The sequence below is a fragment of the Cetorhinus maximus genome, unplaced genomic scaffold (genome assembly GCF_964194155.1).
Source record: "Cetorhinus maximus unplaced genomic scaffold, sCetMax3.hap1.1 HAP1_SCAFFOLD_425, whole genome shotgun sequence".
Taxonomy (NCBI): Eukaryota; Metazoa; Chordata; class Chondrichthyes; order Lamniformes; family Cetorhinidae; genus Cetorhinus; species Cetorhinus maximus.
In genome coordinates, this window is record NW_027596370.1 from 131,574 (window position 1) to 154,085 (window position 22,512).

The following is a 22,512-nucleotide window of genomic DNA, read 5'->3' on the forward strand; positions in this document are numbered from 1 at the left end:
CTTTCCAGAACCAGAGTCAGCAATGCCACTTTGCACCAAAAACATACCAAAAAAATTCTCCTAAAAATATTCCCTCGATCTCACTATCCAACTGTATATTAAAGCCCTCTATTATCACTGCTTTATAGTTTTTGTACCTAGTTTCCCTGCAAATTTTCTCCTCTCTATCCTTTCCACTATTTGGTGGCTTTTGCACACACCCCATAGTGTAATTGCATCTCTACCGTTTAGTTCTATTCAAACAGATTCTGCCCTGGCCTCCTCCAGGATATCACCATGACATCATATTCCCATGTGGTGTGTTTGCAGCTCACCGACCTTATTAATCATACTTGCAGCATGTACAAACATGCACTGTAAAACTAATTTAGACCTTACTGCATTCCCTCAGTCTGATCCCATAATACTTTATTTCTAATGTCTTCCTCAATCCTCCATGTACCTTGTTTCTCCTTTCCAATGCTACATCCTGGTTCCCAACCCTCAGCCTAGTTAGTTTAAATCTCCCCAACAGCAGTAACAAGGGCATCGGTACTGGCTCTGTTAAAATGCAATTCATTCAGCCTGTACAGGTCCCACTTCCCCTAGAACTGGTCCCAATGACCCACCTTTCCAGCCAGGTATTCACATGTTCTAATCTCTGATTTGTATACTCAATGTGTGGTCCCAGACGTAACTACCAGTGATGTCCTACTTGCTGGTCGCTTTCCTAGCTCCCTAAAATCTACCTGTGGGACCACATTTCTCCTTCCACCTATGCCACTGGCACCAATATGGGCCACGACATCTGACTTTTCACCACCACCTCAACCTGTGCAGCCACTCAGTGATATTCTCCCTGGCACCAGGGAGGCAAATATATATAATCCTGGAACCACATCTACATAAGTGCTCATCTGTTCTCCTAACTTATAAAATCCCCTATTGCATTATATGGGACGGAGATGCCCTGTTTTGTTTATTATTATACTATTAAATTAAGAGAAATAAACTTTAAACTTAAACACTCTCCAGCTGAAGGACCATTTCTGCACATTTTTCTTTATATAAAAGGGACAATGCAGACATGCAAGTGAATTACAATCTAACTGTTGAGTTTACTTAGCTCCTGACCCAAGTGGCCCCATCCCCCCATGTTTTGGAAGTGTCAGAAAGGTTTGTGGCTATTTAAAATATCAGAAACTCCCCAGGTTACTTCTGGAAGTACAGTGGGAACCCATTTAGAAACATTTGAGTCAAAAAATCTTCAACGGCGTCTTCATTTTGGCTGTTGTTCAGGGTCGTGGATCATTGGTCAATCAAGCAGAAGGTATGTTTGAAGGATAAATATAATTGGCCAGTGACTCAACCAGGGACTGGAGAAATTGGCCGAAACTCCCCAAGGAAGTGTCACTCATTTAGAACTTCTCTTTACATAGGTTACAATACCCTATCACACCACAATAACTCCATCTACTGGCTGTAGAAATTGAATTTCAAACAAGGCTGACTCCATTACTGCACCTTTATTCACTCACTTAAACAATGCCTTAAATCAGGCTTCGACTCATGTCCAAACTGACCATGAGATGGCCCTCCAATCCTGAAGTTATTGCCTCTTATTGCAGTACAGGTCACCATGCAGCACCTCACCCAAATGGTCACTCCTTGTGTGGGGCCTGGACAGGTCACTGGTATTTAACAACAGGAGGCATCACATACCGAGGGCAGGAATTCAAAAACATTGATGGGAGTAGTTTATAGGGCCCCTAAAAGTAGTTATACCATTGGACAGAGCATTAGCAAGAAATAATTGGAGTTTGAAACAAATGTATTGCAATAATCATATAACCTTCATATAGACTGGACAAATAAAATTGGCAAAGGTGGCGTAGAAGATGAGTTTGTAGAATGCTTTGGTGACAGCTTTCTAGAACAACACATTGAAACTAGGGGCAAGATATTTTCGATCTAGTTTTGTGCAATGAAGCAGATTTAATTAGTAATCTCATAGTAAACAATACTCTGGGAAAAAGTGATCAAAATTTCACTTAAATTCCAGATTAAGATTAAGAGTGATGTATTCCAGTCCCAAACAAGAATCCTAAACTTAAACAAAGTCAATTGCAAAGGTATGGGGAGAAAGCTGGCTACGGTGGATTGGGTAAATAGACTAAAAAATGTACAGTAAAAAAAAGTCAAAATGTTCAACAAGAATACATTCCACTCAAAAACAAAGCCACAGGAAAGATTCATCCATGGCTTACCAGGCAATTCAGGGTTGTACTGTCTTAAAAGAGGCTTATTTATAATATTGCAAAGAATAGTCATCAGCCTGAGGATTGAGAGAGTTTTGGAAACCAGTAAAAGATGGCCAAAAGGTTGGTAAAAAAGGGAAAAGACAGTATACTAGCCAGGAACATAAAAGTAGATTGTAAAAGCTTTTACAAGTATATAAAAAGGAGAGTAGCTGAAGTAAATGATGGTCCCTTAGAGGCGGAGACAGGAAAGGTTATTGGCAGAGAGATTGAACAAATTATTTTGCGCCTGTTTTCACACTGAAGGAAGCAAGCTAGGTATCAAATAAAGGTGGTAACCAAGGGGCTACTAAGAGTGAGGAACGTAAGGTAATTACTACCAGAGAAAGTACTAGAGAAACTTAAAGGACTAAAAGCTGACAGATCCCCAGGACCTAATGGCCTACACCCTCAGGTTCTAAAGAGGTAGCTGCTGTTTTAGTCTCAATATCTAAGGAATGATGTACTTGCCTTGGAAATGATTTAGTGACCTGCAGGTAAGTCACTATCTGCAGTAACCCACTGAAGGTTTCTTTTAAATCCTGCATAGGTCATAGCATAAGCTGTACCACATTATGGGAACCAACTATTAAAGCAAATCTCTTACTGATAACAGATGTACTGCAGCAAAGCGAACAAACATACCAACAGAAACCATGTTATTTTGACCATACTGAGGTATCGGGATGCTTTTTTAAAAAGTTATGTAAAGCCCTTCACTTACATTCCACTGCCTTAAACAAGGCATCCCTAAAGCTTTGTTGCCATGGACCACAAGAATGGGTATCCTCCCAAGGACAGCATATAAAGTTTAAATTCTTGTTTCCATTAACAGCAGATGTCTCAAGCTGCCGACACCAGCAGAAAAAAAAGACCTGCATTTATGTACTGCCTTTCATGACCACCGGTCATGTCAAAGCGCTTTACAGCCAATGAAGTGCTTTTGAAGCGTAGCCTCTTGTTGCAATTTTGGAAATGCAGCAGTTAATTTATGCACAGCAAGCTCCCAGAAATAGCAATATGATAAAGGCCAGATAATCTAATTTTTTTGGTGATGTTGATTAAGGGATAAATATTGGGCAGGACACCAGGGAAATCCCCCTTTCTCTTCTTTGAAATAGAGCCATGGGGTCTTTTACACCCACCTGCGAGCATTTTATGGTGTACAATTTCTAAATCCAAACAATGAATTATCACTAGAGTCAGTCCTTTCCAAAACCCAAAGTCCATAAAATTCAAGAACAGGACAAACTAAGAAATAAGACCAAGGCCTGGGTTTTGAGGACTAATGTCAGAGCCATGGGACTGCAGCTTAGGTATCTTTGCCTGATGCTGCTCATATTAACTGGTGGACTGCAGCGGAAGCATTGTTTCATCCTGGCACTGCATTCTTTGATGCACTCAAGCCACAGTCAGCAGAAAGAAATGGGGCTGAGAATCCTCAATACTGCAGTACTCACTGTAAAATGCCTAGCTACGTGGGTCAGGAAAATTAAACAGTCGTGTACGGCCAGAAGCAGAGAAATGTCACAGCAGAAAGTGGAACAATTTTCTATTTCGGGTGTTGATCTGATGCACTCTCAACCTAGATATAGTGCCCACAGAATAAAGCTCCTCGAATTTTGCCCGATCCTAGTTGATGCCAATTATGCGGCAGCTTCAGATTAAGCTATGCCCGCTTGAATCCAAAATGTTTTCATTTCAGAAAAAATGCAAGCAGATAGTTGTCACTCCAGTCTGGCCTCTGTATGATGCAACATCCCCTAAGCAAAGCAACTCACTACAAGAGTCATCTACTGTCACACATATTTCTTAAAATCTCATGCAGCTATTGAAAGTACTTTGAATAAAGCTTTACAAAAAAATCCTGAGCTTGATCTAGATGGAAAGTTTGCATGTAATAAAAACATTTCTAAGAACAGGAAAATGCAATTAGACATAAATGTTCCCTTTCTTTCAACAGATTAATCCCATTTCTCTCCTTTCAGGAAATGCATCTAATGGCCTCTTTTTTCCCCATTCACTTACTCTCAGGATGTGGGCATCACAGGCAAGGATAACATCTATTGCTGTCTCTAGTTCTAAATTTGACTTGCTATGACACTTCATAGGGCAGCTAAGAATCAACTACATTGGTGTGTAATGAGAGTCACGTATAGGCCAGACCTGGAAAAGAAAGGAAGGTTTCCTTCGCTAAAGGACAGTTTTTGAACCAGTGGGGTTTTCATGATAATCCAGAGCTTCAGTGTCACTTTTACTGATATCAACTTTTTATTTCCAGATTTATTTATATTTTTAATAGCTTAATTGAGGTTCTCAGTATACCACAGAGGGATCTGAATTGATGTTCTTTGGATTATTAGCCCAGGCCTCTGAATTACCAGCGCATTATCACTACACTGTCATAACCGACCCATTTTATGGTGTCCACTTCAATAACTGTCCCTCAGCTAACTGGGGGTTAAAAACACTCCCTTCAGCTTCCTTGCTCATTCTTAACTTCCCAATTTTTGATTGGTGCAATAGAAAGTTCTTTTTTTAAGAAACAAAAATGTGCAGGCTGAAGAAAAGCCCTGTGGACACAGCAGCAGCATGTCTTTCCCCTACCCAAGAAAACAGTTAGTAATATTTCACTTTCTATACACAGGAAATGTAGCAATTTAAGAAATGTTCTATGGTTCTAAATGTTTCTCTAGTCCCACTCTTAATATTCAACATCAGAAACGTTTCCATTGATACAAAATATTTCAAATGTGGATGCTTATTCTGGCTGGTCACCCGTTTTCCTTCGAGAATATTTGTTTAATGTTAATGCTCCAACACATTGAAATAAATGTTCCACAAGCCCAAACACAAATCACTGCTAGGTGTGCGTGCGCCGCCATTTGGGAACATAAGCAGGCTGCACTGCACCTTGCTTTGTACTGGGTACTCTGTCCCCATGCCCACAGGGCTAACTTCTCACCCATAATAGAACATGCCTGGCTGACATGAGGTTAATGAGGAGCAGCCTGGTATCATGTGGTGATAAACACTAAATCCTCAAGTCACCTTTGCAAGGTGAGAAAACTGAAGGCATCCTCACGCACTCAATCAGCTCTATGCCACTGACCAGCAAAGAACCTCGGTGATTAAAATGTATTTATATTTGGGGAAGGAGAGGAGAGGTGAGGAAAAAGATACAAGCAAAGAAATTCATCTCATAAAATGCAACTTTTCTCATTAAAATCAGGGACTTGATCCTTTTCAATGCTGTAAACAGCACCCTCTAGAGGCTGACTGCCTGAGCTGAGAGCACTTTTATGAAAGATTTAATTTGTTTTCATATAGGTGGGGAAGGGATAAAGAAGCCAGTTGAATCCAGATGTGGGTGTGCTACTATCGGCTCAAATGTGGCTTCCATCTGTTATTCCAGCCCTGTCCAGTCAAAGCACTAACCAGCCTCACGCTACACTCTGAACCAAGATATTTCGACAGAACTCCTTGCAGTACAGGAATCCCATGTGTTGCGGAGAATATTAAACTGGAGGGTTTTGGAGGTTCCATCTTGCATACCAGTTTAAGCTCAAGCCCTGCCATATCATTACAGTTTCCATGGCATGAGATGAATAGGAGTTTCAAAAGCTGGTTCTGTGGGAACTCTCAGCTAATGCTGCCATCTCCTGGTTATTTGGCAAAACGCATCCACCACTGCACAAGCTCTCTGGTCATCATGTCCACAGTTCCAGTCAGTTGTCACTGGGACTTTAACAGGGGTATGAAATTTACACACAATGGATAGTGTAGAAACATCCCACAGTAGTGTTAACTATTGTTATTAAAAAGCAGAATTGTGACTGGAGGGAGCATTGTGAACTGTGTAAGACCAGTTAAGGACAGGTGGTTACTGCAGGTACTGGAAGCAATTTGAGGGGCTAAATTATGAGAACCATTTGAGGCACATCGTATAGCATTAAGGAATTTTAGACAAAGTGGAATTCATGTTGAAACTAATACTATAAATAACCTGTGACAACACAACTGTTAAATAAATATACAACAGCCACAACAGGATACTGGAGAGTGTTTTATCAGAAAAATAATCCAACTTTCAGGAATTGAGAGACTATCTAATGACACTGATCTTGCACTGATGTCAGCCATGTCATCAGAACCACACCCACAGTCAGTTAAAAGTAAACCCTGAGGAACTGGGTGGTGCTATGGCTGGCTTAGTCAGCAGCATTTCATCTCTGGAAACTGGAGCCAATTCAAACCCAGGCTGATGGGAGGAACATCTGCTTACCTGTTAGCTGCATGTGAAATGAGTTTGCGCAGATACAGTCCAGTTTCTCATAGGCATGAACATAGGGCGAAAACCTCTCCCTGATCCCAACAGGCCCACAGACAATAGGTGTGAGATATCACACAGTGGTCGGTGCTTGGGAAATTTTAACCTGTACTGTACCTGACCTGGCACTGCTTGGGGCTGACAATGGATCTGGAATGGGAAAAAGTCTTGCTTTGCAATGATAGTACTCACTTTGATGAGCTTTAAAAAAGAAAGTAATGTAAAAAACCCTTTAAGCCACTTATTATACAGATGCTATCATTGCTTAGATTAGTGGGCCTGCAGGTCTGTTGCCAGCCTGCCGGATTTAGTAGCACAACCACTTGGAGAAAAGTTTCTCAATCAAAAATACAAACTGCTTGGTATTTTTGTAATGATTCCGGAACTATCAGATGCCACAAAGCTCTGTTCAGAGAGCAGACATCTTCCTCAGACAACACAATAATGGAGGAAGACAACTCAATAATGCAGTGCAAAGACCAAATCAGGCTCATAATTTGAGGGGTATTACTACAAGGTTGAGCATTACAAGGTACATTAAAAACTGATCTTAAACCACTAATTACCTGTAAATATCCTTAAGCACCATTATTAAAACAGAATGGGAGAAGGAAGAATTCTTTCATAGGGGATTCCTAGAAGCTTTACTACAAGTGGTTAGAGGTAAAGACTATAATAAAATTCAAACGGTAGGTATTTGAAAAGGAATAGAAAAAAAGATACAGCAAAGAGCAGTGAAATGGTGTTAAAGTAGGCAGCTGCAATTGAAGGGCTAGCACCAGCACAGGCATGATGGGCTGAATGACGTGTCTGCACTACTGTTTAAATATTATGAAATACAAAATATTCTCTCCTTACAATCTTCAGGCTTTTCAAACCAAGGTGTAGCTTCACCTAACCACAGCTTCATTCACCTCATCCTATAGCTGCCAATTCAATGGTATAAAAATGGTAGTCATCATAAGCCATTACAAAAAGGATTAACAGAGATGGTGCCAGCGAGCTTATGTCCACCACAATCTTATAACAGATGTTTCAGGGGATATGCCATTTGCTTTTTTTTTAAAATGAGGCCCACACATACTTTTAAAAGCATCCAAGATCAATTTATCAATGTGACAGACTAGAATTAACTGTACATTACCATTGTGTCATTCCAGTGCCAGCAGCAAACACATCTGAATGCTTGTAAGTAACCAGGTAATATTCATCCTTGAAGTTATTCTTCCCACAGTCCCCTTCCCACTTCCTGCTTTTGCCATGCATTGCCGTTCTGTTCTTCCTGTCATTTCCTCCAAACGCTGATTACACAATTTCTCAAATTCATTCATTCCCAGGTTCTCAAAATGATTAACCTACTTACCTCCTTCAGTCAGCCCTTCCTCCTATGAGCCTCTCCCTTGTAAAACCCAAACTTCATCCTGAGATCACTAACTTAACCAGGCCTTCCTAGTGTACGCTTTGCAACTTTGCTTATACATTACACACACTGGGTTTTTGTCCTTCATCTTGTTTTCTCTAATTTAAAAAGTCTACCAATAAGACCACACCCAGGGAAGCTCTCACACCATTCACATTCACAAATGCTATCGCCCCCTACCTGGTAAAGCAGTGATGAAGTCTCGCTGCAACATGGGCTTCAGATAGGAGTTAATATGTCCATGCTGGTAATGGCACATCCGGGAGATTAGGTGCTCCACAAATTCCACCTGGTCAGATTCAGACCACTGGTCAAAATATTTAATACACAAATCCTTCTCTTTCTCGTAATTTCCTGAAGGTCGCTTTCTGGAGACGATCATAGAAGGGGGTCCATTAGTGATCTGGGTTCATTAATCAGAAAAGGAAATAAAAGAAACAAAAACATTATGGACACTTAAATTCAAGTTCCAGACCAAATCAATACAGATGCTTCAATGCTAAACAGTTTAAAGACTGCAGCAGACTTTCTGCACTAAGCTGGGAAGGGTGGGGGTGGGGGGGAGAGAGAGAGAGAGAGAGAGAGAGAGAAAAGGAGCAAGAAAGCAGCATTCAGATCAAAGCACACAGGCTTTTAGGAAATATTCTAGACATCTCAAGGACTGCTGAGCTCAATAAATCAGCAATTTTTTTTGCAAAACATTTACTTGACAGAAAGCATGCACATCACAAGAGGCAGCACAAATTAAATAGGTGCAATATATCCAAAGCTTAAATTGTTTTTAAGTCAGCTCTGCTATCTTGGCCTACATAAGCTTTAAGCAAAAAAATTAAATCCTACCTACATTTATATTTGGTGCCTTATAGGTGTTAACTTAAAAAAAAATCATGACAGCAGCAGATCATCAAAGAGATCATCCTAAGTGAGGCAAGGAGACCGACATGGTATTGATCTGGTCATGTATATCTCTCCATAGTGTTATACTGGGAAACTAGGTCAAGCAGCAGGAGAGGCAGGACAGCTCAGCACAGAAAATGAGATTGAAATTTCAGAATCACTGAGTTAGCTAATCTCAGTCAGGGCACCATAATTATCTCATCCATTTCTGAATTAGAGAAAGGAAGACATGCTCCGCGACCAGAATATCCCAACACACTCACGCGTCTGGAATGGGGCTGGTCATTTAGAACCAATAGTGCTACCCAGCTGCCCCCTGCAGTAAATGTGCATGTGTGGACATTGAGTGAGGACAGGGTCAAAGTCAACTCTGGTCTAGTAACCTGCCGACACAGCACACTCATACATGGAGGACTTCTCATACTCATGGAACCAGGCCGGGGGCGGGGGGAGAAAACCAAGATCATTGAAAGAAATAACAGTGAGTGTTCCTCCACAATGAACAGTTCGACATGAGACAGTAGCAGTGTGGATTTACATGGGTTGGTGGCAGTGAAAGCTTAGAAAGTCGTGAGATGATCTACTTCACCTTCATAAAGATAAAAAGATTCAAGTAGATACAGATAAAATATTTCCACTGATGGAGGTATCAAGAACAGGGGGGGCATTATCTCAAAATAGAGCCAGGCTATTGAGGAGTGAAATCAAAAAGCACTTTTCACAAAGGGTAATGGAAATCTGGAACCCTTCTCCGCCCCCCCTCAAAAGGCTGCTGACGCTGGGCCAATCTGAGCTCCCAAGATTGAGATAGATAAATTTTTGATAGGTAAAAAAGTTAAGGGATTTGGAGAAATGAGGTAGAGAGAATTCCGGTACAGATCGGCCATGAATGCTGGAAAGGCTCAAAGGACTGAACAATCTACTTCTGTTCCCATGATGCCCTCACCAAGTCCCTCATTTATCTTATAACCCTTGGTGCTGCCTGTCCATGTTCAAACTCTGAACAAAATGGTCAACCAGATTGCTCATGTTATGAGTTTATCTTCCAGGAGCTGCATGGAACCCCATTCTATACCTTTTCATAGAGGTTCCTCCAACCTGCAATCAGTATTGTCAGAGTTATCAAGAGAGGGCCAACCTGCAGAGTGTATCATCTTGAGCAATGAACACAGACTTACTCATTTAACCAGTTACAGATAATGAAGGACTGACCAGAAAACCAGTAGGTTTAGTTGCAGTGGTCTCAGTGGTATAATTATGGCTGGAGATAGGGCTCTACTGAGGTTGGGGTTGGAGACACACCATTGAGGCAGATCTGTATGGAGCTTGGCTGAGTTTATTTTTATTCGTTCATGGGACGTGGGGCGTCACTGGCTGGGCCAGCATCTATTGCCCATCCCTAACTGTCTTTGAGAACTGAGTGGCTTGCTAGGCCATTTCAGAGAGTATTTAAGAGTCAACCACGTTGCTGTGGGTCTGGAGTCACATGTAGGCCAGACCAGGTAAGGATGGTAAATTTCCTTCCCTAAAGGGCATTAGTGAACCAGATGGGTTTTTACAATAATCAACAATGGTTTTATGGTCATTATTAGATTTTTAATTCCAGATTTTTTTTACTGAATTCAAATTTCACCATCTGCTGCGGTGGGATTCAAACCTGGGTCCCCAGAGCATTACCCTGGGCATCTGGAGTATTAGTCCAGTGACAATACCATCGCCACCGCCTCCCCTTAAAGTTTGATGCAGTCGAGGCTGGGGGGCCTAAAATGGGAAGAATTCTATGCCAACGTCACCAACCCTCGCCTTCTGCACAGAGAAAGTTAAGAAGAAAACCTCCTACTTCCTAGGTTTACAGGGAAGTGAGCAGGTAAAAAGCAGGGGACACAAAAAGGTCACAAACAATTGAATGTGCAAATTTCTAAACAGAACAGAACAGAACCTTCAAGTGTCTTCTGCCTCCCCCACAGCTATGGGGTAAATCAGCAATTCCATGCAGATAATGAAAAAACATGGTTGTCATTTCACCAACACTGCTAAGATCTCAATCTGAACCTACATGGTAAGCATCTGGGTAAGCGTCAAATGAAGATTATGTGCTCTAGCACCACCAGGTCCCCACTCTCTCACACAAACAACATCTAGCAGCAAGTGCAGAGCAGCACCGACCATAGGCTTGGGACAGACAGGTCTGTGGTTGGTGTTCCAATGGGGAAGTCAGGCTAAAGTACAAAGAAAACAAGAGCAAACAGAGGTGGGAAGAAGTGGTGCCCTTAGCTCAAACAATGTAAAACTTGGCTAATTTTCTATAACAAAATAAGAGAACAGAGGTTCATTCTTAGGATGTGGGTATCCCTGATTAGCTCAACATTTATTACCAATTCATACTTGTTCTTGAAGATGGCAGTGGGCCTTCCTTTGGAACCTCTAATGTGTGTTGAAGGTGCTCCCACAAAGTTGTTACGCAGGGAGTTCCTAGATTTTGATCTAGAGATGATGGAAAAATGGTGATCTATTTCTAAGTCAGCGCAGTACACAACTTGGAAGGGCTGATGTTCCAACGTGTTTGCTGGCCTTGTCTGGCTAGGTGCTAGAGATTGGGAAGTTTGGTGGAGGCTGCTGTCAAAGAAGCCACAGGTCATTATCACATCACACCAACTGCACAATGGAGCAGGAGAGGTAACAGAGGGCAATGAGTGAGAAGCACAGGTCTTATTTACTGAATTGAGTGATGTCGCATTGGCTGAGTGTGTTTGATGAAACACTGGAGTGCAGAGGGAGCTTTACTCTGCATTTAATTGGTACTGTACCTGCCCTGGGAGTGTTTGGTGGGACAGTGTAGAGGGGGTTTTACTGTATCTAACCCAGCCATTAATCTCTTCAGATAGTACTAGTCCTCTTGATACCCCCAGGACTTAATTTCAGATTTCCAGCAATCACTTTTTTCATCAACATTCCTTACCTTGAGCAAAAAAATGCCACCATTAATTAAAAATATTATTGAGATTTCCATACTGGCAGATATGAATGAAGCCTTCTTGAATGGAGTTAATTTTCATTCAAATCCAGGTTTTTAAGTGCTGAATTGCTACAGCATGGCGGCTGTCAACATGACGGCACTTAAGTTTGCAGCCATTTTCTAAGGAACATTTAAATGATCAAACCCCACAATGGTTTGAGCACTTTACATTATTGAACTGAAGCTACAGTGCTTCAGCCTACTAGCATAACTGTGCTTAAATAACAGAGACCAAATGTCTGACATAAATGCTGAATACATAACACAAACAAAAGGGGGATGCTTCCAGGCAGCACTAGTGATTAGTCCAAGCAGCGAAAATGTTAGCTTCACTCAATTAGGAATGAATCACTCCATTTAAAGCTACATATTCAATCCAAAATGAATATTTTATACTCCCTCTGCAGTTGCTATTGTGAAGGTCCATTTTCAACACATGCTACAGCATATAAGTACTCTTAACAAAATCTAACATGGTAAAGTGCATCTCAGTTCCAGTAGTGGGCTTGTTTAGTGTGTTGCCGCCAATATGCTATTGGCTCTGGGCCTTGATCTCCAGCTACATGCCTGGTCCTTACCTGGATTAGGAGGCAGCCAACCAAGCTGTGGACCAGGTCTCAATAGTACTAGGCCTCAGGCTTTCCTCTACTTCAATAAGACTCTGGACTCTTTTCATATACAATCAGATCCTCAGATTTTCTCCCTGTCAATAGGTTTGGCTTAGTGCTGGGAGAGAAGGGGCAGCCTGGTGATATTTTAAGATTTCTTCCAGCAGGCTTTTGGCCTTGTTCGTTACCCATGAGACACACTGGCGCAGACACAGCCCCTTCCTGCAGCTTTACTTTCTTAGACACATTTCACTTTCAACTTCAGAATCCTCATCCTTCATCTGCAAGGCCCACGAAGACCATGGTCTTACCCTATCCCCTAGCTTCCTTAACCCCCACTGCCTCTGCTCTACCTTCAGCTGCCTTGGCCTCATACTGTGCGATACTATTCCTAAATTCTTCTCCCTCAAAAGCCTGCTCAAGCCCCCATTTTTTGACCATGCATTCGACTATCAACATTAACTCTTCTCTCACTGTGCCCAGGTTATTTTTGTCTGGAGTCTTCTCGGATGGTTTTATTGTGTTGGAGGCACTATATAAATGCTGCTGGTAAAATTGTACTTAATCCAGTACTCAGTTCTTAATTTACCACATCATATTACTCCCAATACTGCTGCTGCCACCAGAATCCCACCCAACTGTTACACAGCTTCAACTACAGACCAAGTTTAGAAAGACAGAATGTCTCCCAGCTTGCGAATGCCAATAGCATTTCAGTACTGGTGACTGTGTAAAATAGTCAAGAGCCAAGAATACAATTACAGATTCTAACCTATCTGGAAAAACACCTGGAATTGTGCAACTCTTACGGTGAAGTGCTCATGGCACAGATCTGCCCCAGCAGTGGGGGCAATTGAGATTAATTAAGAGCATATTGCCAGAACCCTTGAATCCAACTTTTCCTACAGTGCTATACAAGTGGAAAGTGCTGATGATTCTTAAGCCAGTACATTTTAATGCTGGACAGCTCTTAAACCATACACTAAATGAGCCTAAAGTAAAGGGAGATTGCTGGAAGTACTCAACAGGTCAAGCAGCACCTGTGGAAAGAGAAACAGAGTTAACATTTTAGGTTGATGACCATTTATCAGGCTAAATGAGCTTGATACTCTTTCGAGTTATCAACAGTCACAGACTGCAACTCTTTTGAGTACAATCACAGTTCTTGGTTTCCGGGAGTGGGACATGAACCCACAACCCTCTGATTCAAAGGCGAGGGTGCTATGAACTGAGCCACAGCTGACACCTCTAAATGAGCTTGATGGTGACACTGTTGGGGAGCGCTGCTGATTTTCTGCCAGCCACAATGAAAATGCTCATTAAAAAGCAAGGTCCCTGGTCTACTTGATGTTACTCACATCCATGGTGCTCAGTTTTCTGCACACTCTTACCTGCCATACTGTATTCTTCTTGGGAGACTCATCTTCATTCTGATCCTCCATACCAGATGTATTCTGCAATATAAGATGCAGAATGTGTAAACAGTAGGGAGTTGCTCAGGGAAACATGTTTAAATGCTTCAGGGGCGTTTGCATTCCACAGATACAGACAATACAGAATCCAAACCTATCTGTACAAACCTCATTCCATGTTAACAGGCCTGATGGAGGTGTTGAATAACAGAGTCCTGGTAGTGTATGTTGTGAAGCTTGCTAATGGGAAGTTAATGACTTACCGAGCAGTAAGAGACAGGAAAGATCCACCAGATTACAGGCTTTAGAAAACTGACTCAATGGGGAGAAACCTGTGGCCTGTCACTGTCCACAGCACAAATGGGAGATTAGGGTAAAAAGGTCCCCTCCTCCAAGAGACAACCAAATATACAATCAGTGTGTCTGCACTATACTATTAGCATAGCTTTCAGCATGTAATAACAGTAATCAGAGAGAGAGAGAGAGAGAGAGAGAGAGAGAGAAAAATAGAATTACAAAATTACAAGTGGTTTCCAAGCATCCTCTAGAACCAGAGCGCTAGCAAACTGCAATTTTAAACATCATCCTGGTTATCGGACTATGTTCCAAAGGTTCTTCCCTGCCCCCTCTCAATGGATTCTGGAGTTTAGTAGAGCAATACACACAAGGCGTTTGACAGAATAATTCCAAACCAGCATGTCAGCCATGGCTCAATTAATAGCACATTGACCTCGGAGTCTCAAGGTTCCAGGTTCAAATCCCACTTCAGGGCTTGAGCACAAAAATCAAGGCTGACACTCCAGTGCAGCACTGAGGGAGCAGTGCACCGTCAAAGATGCTGCCTTTCAGATGAGACGTTAACTGAGGCCCCATCTGCCTGCTCAGGTGCACGCAAAGGATCCCATGGCACTTTTTCAAAGAGCAGGGGAGCTATCCCTGGTGTCCTGACAATATTAGCCCCTCGATCAATATCACAAAAAACAGATTAGCCACTCATTATCACGTTGCTGTATGTGGGAGTTTGCTGAGTGCATACTGGCTGCTGCATTTTCTACATTGCAATACTGACTACATTTTAGAAAGGACTTTGTTGGCTGTAGAGTACTTTGAGATGCCCAGTGATTGTGAAAAGCACTATATAAGTAAGTGCAGGTCATTTTCAGAGCCTGACTTGTGGCTATGGGAATTAGTGCGAGTGTCTTCAACAATTGATTGAAAGAGCTTTCAGGTGAACACTCCTTTCTCACCTCCAATCTCTTTGCAAAAGGCTCGATTTCTAGAAAGTAATTTAACAGCTCATGCAAGAACTGAACTCACCACAACTAACTGACAGCCCTGCACCAAGGTACAACCCTGACAAAACCCATCCCTCATGTGGCCATGTCATTCATGCTGAGGTGACGGAGATTTGTGTGTGCACGTGTCGGAAGTACTGATTCATGTAAATGCTAATGAGATTTCCGGCACAACACATTCTGAAGTGAATGGGCCTATAGTTCCCAAAATATTTTTATCACTGGCAGTTTTCCCCCATTGCATGCCTCCCAACAGTGAGTTGGTGAAGCAGGAGACCAGAAGCCAATCTTTACTCAGTTTTACGTTTATTCACAGGGTGAAATATTACAAGCATACATTACAAGCTTAACTCTACTCCTCCAGTGTCAATAAGTGTCTCTTTATATGTGCTCAAGCAATCATCCCATCAACGCTCTCCACCTGTATACTTATCCATAGTTATACAATTAACATGCCCGAGTCTGCTGTAGATAATATATGTGACATTGGCTAAGGAATAAATATTGGCCAGAACACCAGAGAGAACTCTCTTGTTCTTCGAAATGGTGCTGTAGGATCTTTTAAGTTCACCTGAGGGCAGATGGAGCCTCGGTTTAATGTCTCATCCTAAAGGCAGCAGTTCTGACAGTGCAGCACTCCCTCAGTGCTAGGTCTAAATTAGATTTTCTGCTCAAGCCTCTGGAGTGGGAATTGAACCCATAGCCCTGATTCAGAGGTGAGGTTGCAATCCACTGAGCCACAGCTGATATCCTAGGACTTGACATTCATTTAATATGCTGGTGTCATGTTAAGGGAGGAAATCACAATGCAAGTGCATGTGATATATATTTGTGAACTTATCCTACAGTCCCAGTCCAATACTCGCAGCCTGTACAAGCATTATGTAGGAATAAAGACATGGCCTCGTTTGCCACTGGTATTATAGGATTTCCAGTGCAGAAATAAGCTATTCAGCCCAAAAGGACAATGCCAGAGTCTGTGCTCCATACAAGTCTACTCCCACTCTACATCATCTAACCTCATCAACATATCTTTCTAATCCTTTCTCCCACCAGAATTTATCTAACTTCCCCTTCAATGCATCTGTGCTATTTGCTTCAAATACTCTGTGGTAGACAGTGCCACATTTTACCCCATCTGAGTAAAGTACTTTGTCCTGAATTCCCTATTGCATTTATTGGTATTCCCCCACAAGTGGAAACATCTTCTCGACATCTACCCTATCAAACTCTTTTCTAGTTTTAAAGATCTCAATCAGTCTTCTCTTTTCTAGAGAAAAGAGCCTGTTCAGTCTTTCTTGATAGGCATAACCTGCCTTTTTGTGGCCTTATTAACTGGAGCCACTAATTATAATGATTTGAGCATCTGTATCCTCCGATCCCTTAGCTCCTCCGCCCAATTTTGACACTGGCTTTCCAAGGGCTAAGTGAGCCCCCAACCTTACTCTCCCTACCAAAAAGCACTGCCTCACTATTATAATACTAAAGGTCATTTTCCAATCATATACCCATTCCACAAGCTTATTAATGTCTTATTTAACACAAAAAAATTCAATCCAAAATATAAGAGCTGTAATGATCAGTCAAAGGTTGCATCGGGTGTAGGTTTGGGCCTGCGATTATGCATGGAGCTAATTCCTGATCATAACTACACAGTCTTTAAAAGGCACAGATATTCTCCATCAGGTGCTGAAATATCAGTATTGTCACGTTCAGGATTAAACTCTGGTCTGCTGTGTAACACAGCACCTAGTCCTGCGCAGCCTCCGCCCACATTCTCAGGATACTTTAAAGACACCAGGAAAAGCAAAGCAGTGAAACAGCTTAGCATGAGTCACTGCTCAGGTACAGTACCACCTGTGCAAACTCAACACTAGAAACTTACAATATTAACAGATAATCCCACAGTTCTCCCAGTGGTTCTGGGGTAAACGCACCTCCTTTGTCCTTTCATGGGATGCAGGCATCGCTGACAAGGCCAGCATTTGTTGCCCATCCGTAATTACCCTTGCAAAGGTGGTGGTGAGTTGCCTTCTTGAATCGCTGCAGTCCATGTGGTGTAGGTACACCCACAGTGCTGTTAGAGAGGGAGTTCCAGAATTTTGACTCAGTGACAGTGAAGGAACGGTGATATATTTCCAAGTCAGGATGGTGGGTGACTTGGAGGGGAACCTCCAGGTAGGGGTGTTCCCATCTATCTGCTGTCCTTGTCCTTCTAGATGGTAGCGGTTGTGGGTTTGGGAGTTGCTGTCGAAGGAGCCTTGGTGAATTCCTGCAGTGCACCTTGTAGATGGTACATACTGCTGCCACTGTGCGTCAGTGGTGGAGGGAGTGAATTTTTGTGGATGTGATGCCAATCAAGCAGGCTGCTTTGCCCTGATGGTGTCAAGCTTCTGGAGTGTTGTTGGAGCTGCACTCATCAGGCAAGTAGGGAGTATTCCTTCACACTCCTGATTTGTGCCTTGAAGATGGTGGACAGGCTTTGGGGAGTTAGGTGGTGAGTTACTCGCCACAGGATTCCTAGCCTCTAACCTGCTCTTGTAGCCACAGTATTTATGTGGCTAGTCCAGTTCAGTTTCTGATCAATGGTAACCCCTCAGGATGTTGATACTGGGGGAATCAGTGATGGTAATGTCATTGAACATCAAGGGGTGATGGTCAGATTCTCTCTTGTTGGAGATGGTCATTGCTTAGCACTTGTGTGACACAAATGTTACTTGCCACTTGTCAGCCCAAGCCTGGGTATTGTCCAGGTCTTGCTGCTTCAGTATCCGAGGAGTCATGAATGGTGCTGAACATTGTGCAATCATCAGCGAACATCCCCACTTCTGACCTTATGACGGAAGGGAGGTCACATTGATGAAGCAGCTGAAGGCGGTTGGGCCGAGGACACTACCCTGAGGAACTCCTGCAGCAATATCCCGGAGCTGAGATGACCGACCTCCAACAACCACAACCACTTTCCTTTGTGCTAGATATAACTCCAATCAGTGGAGAGCTTTCTTCCTGATACTCCAATTTTGCTAGTGCTCCTTGATGCCACACTCGATCAAATGCTGCCTTGATGTCAAAGGCAGTTAGTTTCATGTCACTTCTGGAGTTCAGTTCTCTTGCTCATGTTTGAACCAAGGCTGTAATGAGGTCAGAAGTTGAGTGACCCTGGCAGAACCCAAACTGAGCATCAGTGAGCAGGTTATTGCTAAGCAAGTGCCAGATGATAGCACTGTTGATGACCCCTTCCATCACTTTACTGATGGGGCGGTAATTGACGGGTTGGATTTGTCCTGCTTTGTGTTCACAGGACTTACCTGGGCAATTTTCCACATTGTTGGGTAGATGCCAGTGTTGTGTACTGGAACAACTTTGCTCGGGGCGCGGCAAGTTCAGGCGCACAAGTCTTCAGTACTATTGCCGGAATATTGTCAGTGCCCATAGACTTTGCAGTATCCAGTGCCTTCAGCCATTTGGTATCACATGGAGTGAATCAAATTGGCTGAAAACTGGCATCTGACTGGACCAAGACTGGGGTACTGTTACAGCATGTACACAGGAAACATTACCTTAATTCCTTCTAGCCAGAATATGAACTAATTAGATTGTGTCACAGGAAATCCATGTGCATTTGAAGTGCTTAAGAGATTAATTATTGATTTGCATGAAGCAGGAATTTTCAAATTTTAGAAAGGAGATTTGAAAATTGATAATAGCACTGTGTGCGCGCATTACTAAGCCATACAGACCAAAAGGTCTAATGTTCAATTCTTGGTCAGCATACACTTAACCAATAACAGCTGGGGCTAAAATTGGCCCAGCATCTTACAACAAGGGAAGGTAAATATAAGCATGGGGCTCTTCACTCCTCATCATAAACCACTGAAAAATAGGCTGTTTTCCAGGTTTTGTTCCATTGGAAAAAGACTTGCATTTCTATAGCTCCTTCCATGACCTTGGAATGTCCCAAAGCACTTTACCACCAGTCAAGCATTTTTGAATTGCAGGAGGTGTTAAAAAAAATCGTACTCAATGTTTGCACAGCAAGCTCCCACACACAGTAAAAATGCAATAATGACCAGATAATAGTTTAATGATGTTGATTGAGGGATAAATATTGGCAGCACACTGGATAGAACTTCCCTGCTCTTCTACAAAATAGTGCCATGGAACTTGGGTGTTCAGATGGGGCCTCGGTTTAACATATCATCCAAAAGGCGGTACCTCTGACATTGCGGCACTCTCTCAGTACTGCACTCGAGTAAGCGTCAGGCTAGACTTTTTTACCTAAGTCTCTGGAGTGAGACTTGAACACACAGCTTTCCCACTCAGATACAAGCGTGCAACCTACAGAGTCACAAGTTCACATGTGTTCACATGTGGGAATCGAGCGAGGAGATCAAACCTGTGAGCAGTCCCCTCTCCATCAGATAGCCTGTCAGCAAACCTCCAGCTCCCTCTGGCAAGTTAGTGGCACTACCTCAAATGCCTTTTTAGTTTCCAATTTTGTACTTTATGTTAAATAAATCTACCTTCTTTAAAAAAAAAAGTTACTAAATATCATTCCTCTGGGAGACACACATGATAACCATTGAATGGAAATGTTTGGGGGGCAGGAGGAGAGACAGGCAAAGAGATTTCCACGTTAAGTGATAACACCAAATGAAGATTTGAAATTTCTACATATTCAGTATATCAGCTGAAAAAGGCAACACAATGATCACAGTTGAAATCTGGTATATTGTGAACCGCAGACAGATATCTGAAGGATAACATGAGGAACAAGGTTTTTATTTAAATGGATACAAGTACACTGCATTTTTATGTTGATTCGATTTAGAAGATATGGTTCTCACAGTATACACTCCAGGAGAATTCAAATCCCAGTCTATTTCAGTTATACAGCAGAGATGCTAGCCAACACTCGCTACTATCAAGGTTGTCAAAATGACAATTGCCTTTTGCCAGTGACTGCTCTGGGATATCCCACTGTAAAACGGCTCAAATGACACCATTGAACACAAATGGTTTCCCAATAGAGCTGCAGGATGGGGGTGGGGGGGGAGGGGGGAAGGGAGTATGCGAGGCAGGCAATGGGTGAGGGAGAAAGAGGGAGGGAGCACGACATATGCAAGGGAGGCCATGGGGGAGGCAGTGGGGAAGAAAGCATGAGCAGGAAAGAACAGTTGGAGACAGGCAGCGAGAGGAGGAATTGGTGGGAAGGGAGAGGGAGAGGGGGAGGGAGTCAGTAAGAAAGAGGGTGGGAGGTGGAGAGAAGTAAAAGAGCGAGCGAGAGAGACTGATGGACAGTACAGGCAGGTAGACTGTTAGACAGGTTGTCTGTGGAACAGATTTTGCAATGGTTGAATTTGCAAGCACTGGGCTGCAAGCCTCCGATAATCATCTTACTGTAACCTTTTACTTCAGTCAACTAAAAAATTAATCGATGAGCCCTGCCCTTTGTACCCCAGAGATTTCAGTTACAAGGAACCCAACAAGTGCATGGAAAGGAGGGAGATTTATTTTTTACATCCAGCATCCATCACAGTGATGAACCCTGGTAGAAAGTGCTGTAACAAGTCATAAGGAATTTCAATACATTCTCCCATAATGACTGGAACTTCACAGTTACACAATGTTGAATTTATTAGGATTCTGCTTCCAAATGTAATTCAGCAGTAGACATAGCTCAGCGTACAGCCTCTGAGCAGAAATACTGCTTCCTGGCTGGCTTCTCTGCCCTTAGTACTGCAAAAGCTATCCCTATAGCAACGAGGGGGAGGAAAAAAACTTCCCATCTCCTTCTACCACAAATATAGCAATTACTTACTGCAATCCACTGGAAACCTAGAGTGAGAGATTAGCACTGATTCCAAGCTTTGCTACACTAATGGCTGTCTGCCTTGAACTGCAAATCGAAGGTGAGAAAAAAGGCTGAGTCAACATGACAGTGAAAAACCTGTATTCACTAATGCTGGAGACAGGGCCAACGTCTGAGAACTACTGAACTATAATAGGTATGTACACATACTGGGGATAATACATGTCCTAGACCAGTAGCCAACAGCTCTTATTTCCCCAAGCAGAAATACTATCTAACTCAAGGACAGTTAATAGATTATATTAGTATTAGATATCTTCAATTATCTTTATGAAGAGTTTGAGCAGCCTCTGTGCTGCAGAATAAATGCTCATTTCAAACACAGGACTCTGTACACTCAAATCTCAAAGTACAAATGGACATTCGTACAACCATCCTCACAAGGACTTATTCTGAGGGTTGGGGGAGGGCTTCTCCTTTTTATCCAATTTTTAAAAATATATGAAGTATATTAATTTCATAATACAGAGCAGTGAATGTATTCTTGATGTTACTAGGCCCTTGACTAAAATTTTGCACAATTTAATGGCAAAATGCTATTATCCAGAATGGTGTGCCTACTCCCTGGTGCCAGGGGTGTCACTGAGCAGCTGCAGGAGTGGGGTGGGGTGGGGGGGGGGGGGTTGCAGGCAAGAGGGTGAACAGCAAGCAGTTGTGGTCCACATCAGTATCAACAACATAGGTAGAAAGAGGGTTGTGGTCCTGCAGTCAGAAGTTAGGGAGCTAGGTAAAAAATTAGCAAGCAGGATCTCAAAAGTACTCATCTCCAGATTACTCCCAGTGCCACAAGCAACTACAGGAAAAGGAGAATAAAGCAGATGAATGTGTGCGAATGTGTGGCAGAGAGATGGTGCAGGAGGGAGAGCTTTAGATTCTTAGGCATTGGGACCTGCTCTGGGGGAGATGGAGCCTGTACAGGTCAGACGGGTTGCACCTAAACGGAGCAGGGACTGAGTTCCTTACTAGTGATGTGACGTACTGGAGGGGGTGCAGAGGAGATTCACCAGGATGTTGCTTGGGATGAAACATTTAAGTTACGAAGAGAGGTTGGATAGACTTGGGTTGTTTTCGTTGGAGCAGAGAAGACTGAGAGGCGACCTGATCGAGGTGTACAAAATTATGAGGGGCATGGACAGGGTGGATAGGGAGCAGCTGTTCCCCTTAGTTGAAGGGTCAGTCACGAGGGGACACAGGTTCAAGATGAGGGTCAGGAAGTTTAGGGGGATGTGAGGAAAAACTTTTTTACCCAGAGGGTGGTGACGGTCTGGAATGCACTGCCAGGGAGGGTGGTAGAGGCAGGTTGCCTCACGTCCTTTAAAAAGGACCTGGATGAGCACCTGGCACGTCATAACATTCAAGGCTATGGGCCAAGTGCAGGTAAATGGG

The 22,512-nt window shown here is 42.7% G+C and overlaps 1 protein-coding gene across 2 annotated transcripts in view; it reads right to left on the reverse strand.

Annotated features, from left to right (window-relative positions):
- The window catches only part of LOC144673661 (F-box/WD repeat-containing protein 11), a 165,317-nt gene that overhangs the window by 77,167 nt on the left and 65,638 nt on the right, over window positions 1-22,512 (reverse strand). For both annotated transcript variants that reach the window (XM_078535387.1, XM_078535386.1), the window contains 2 exons: window positions 13,939-14,001; window positions 8,207-8,429 (listed from right to left, as the gene is read on the reverse strand). In XM_078535387.1, coding sequence (XP_078391513.1) covers window positions 8,207-8,429; window positions 13,939-14,001 — 286 coding nt within the window. The remainder of the gene's footprint in view (window positions 1-8,206; window positions 8,430-13,938; window positions 14,002-22,512) is intronic.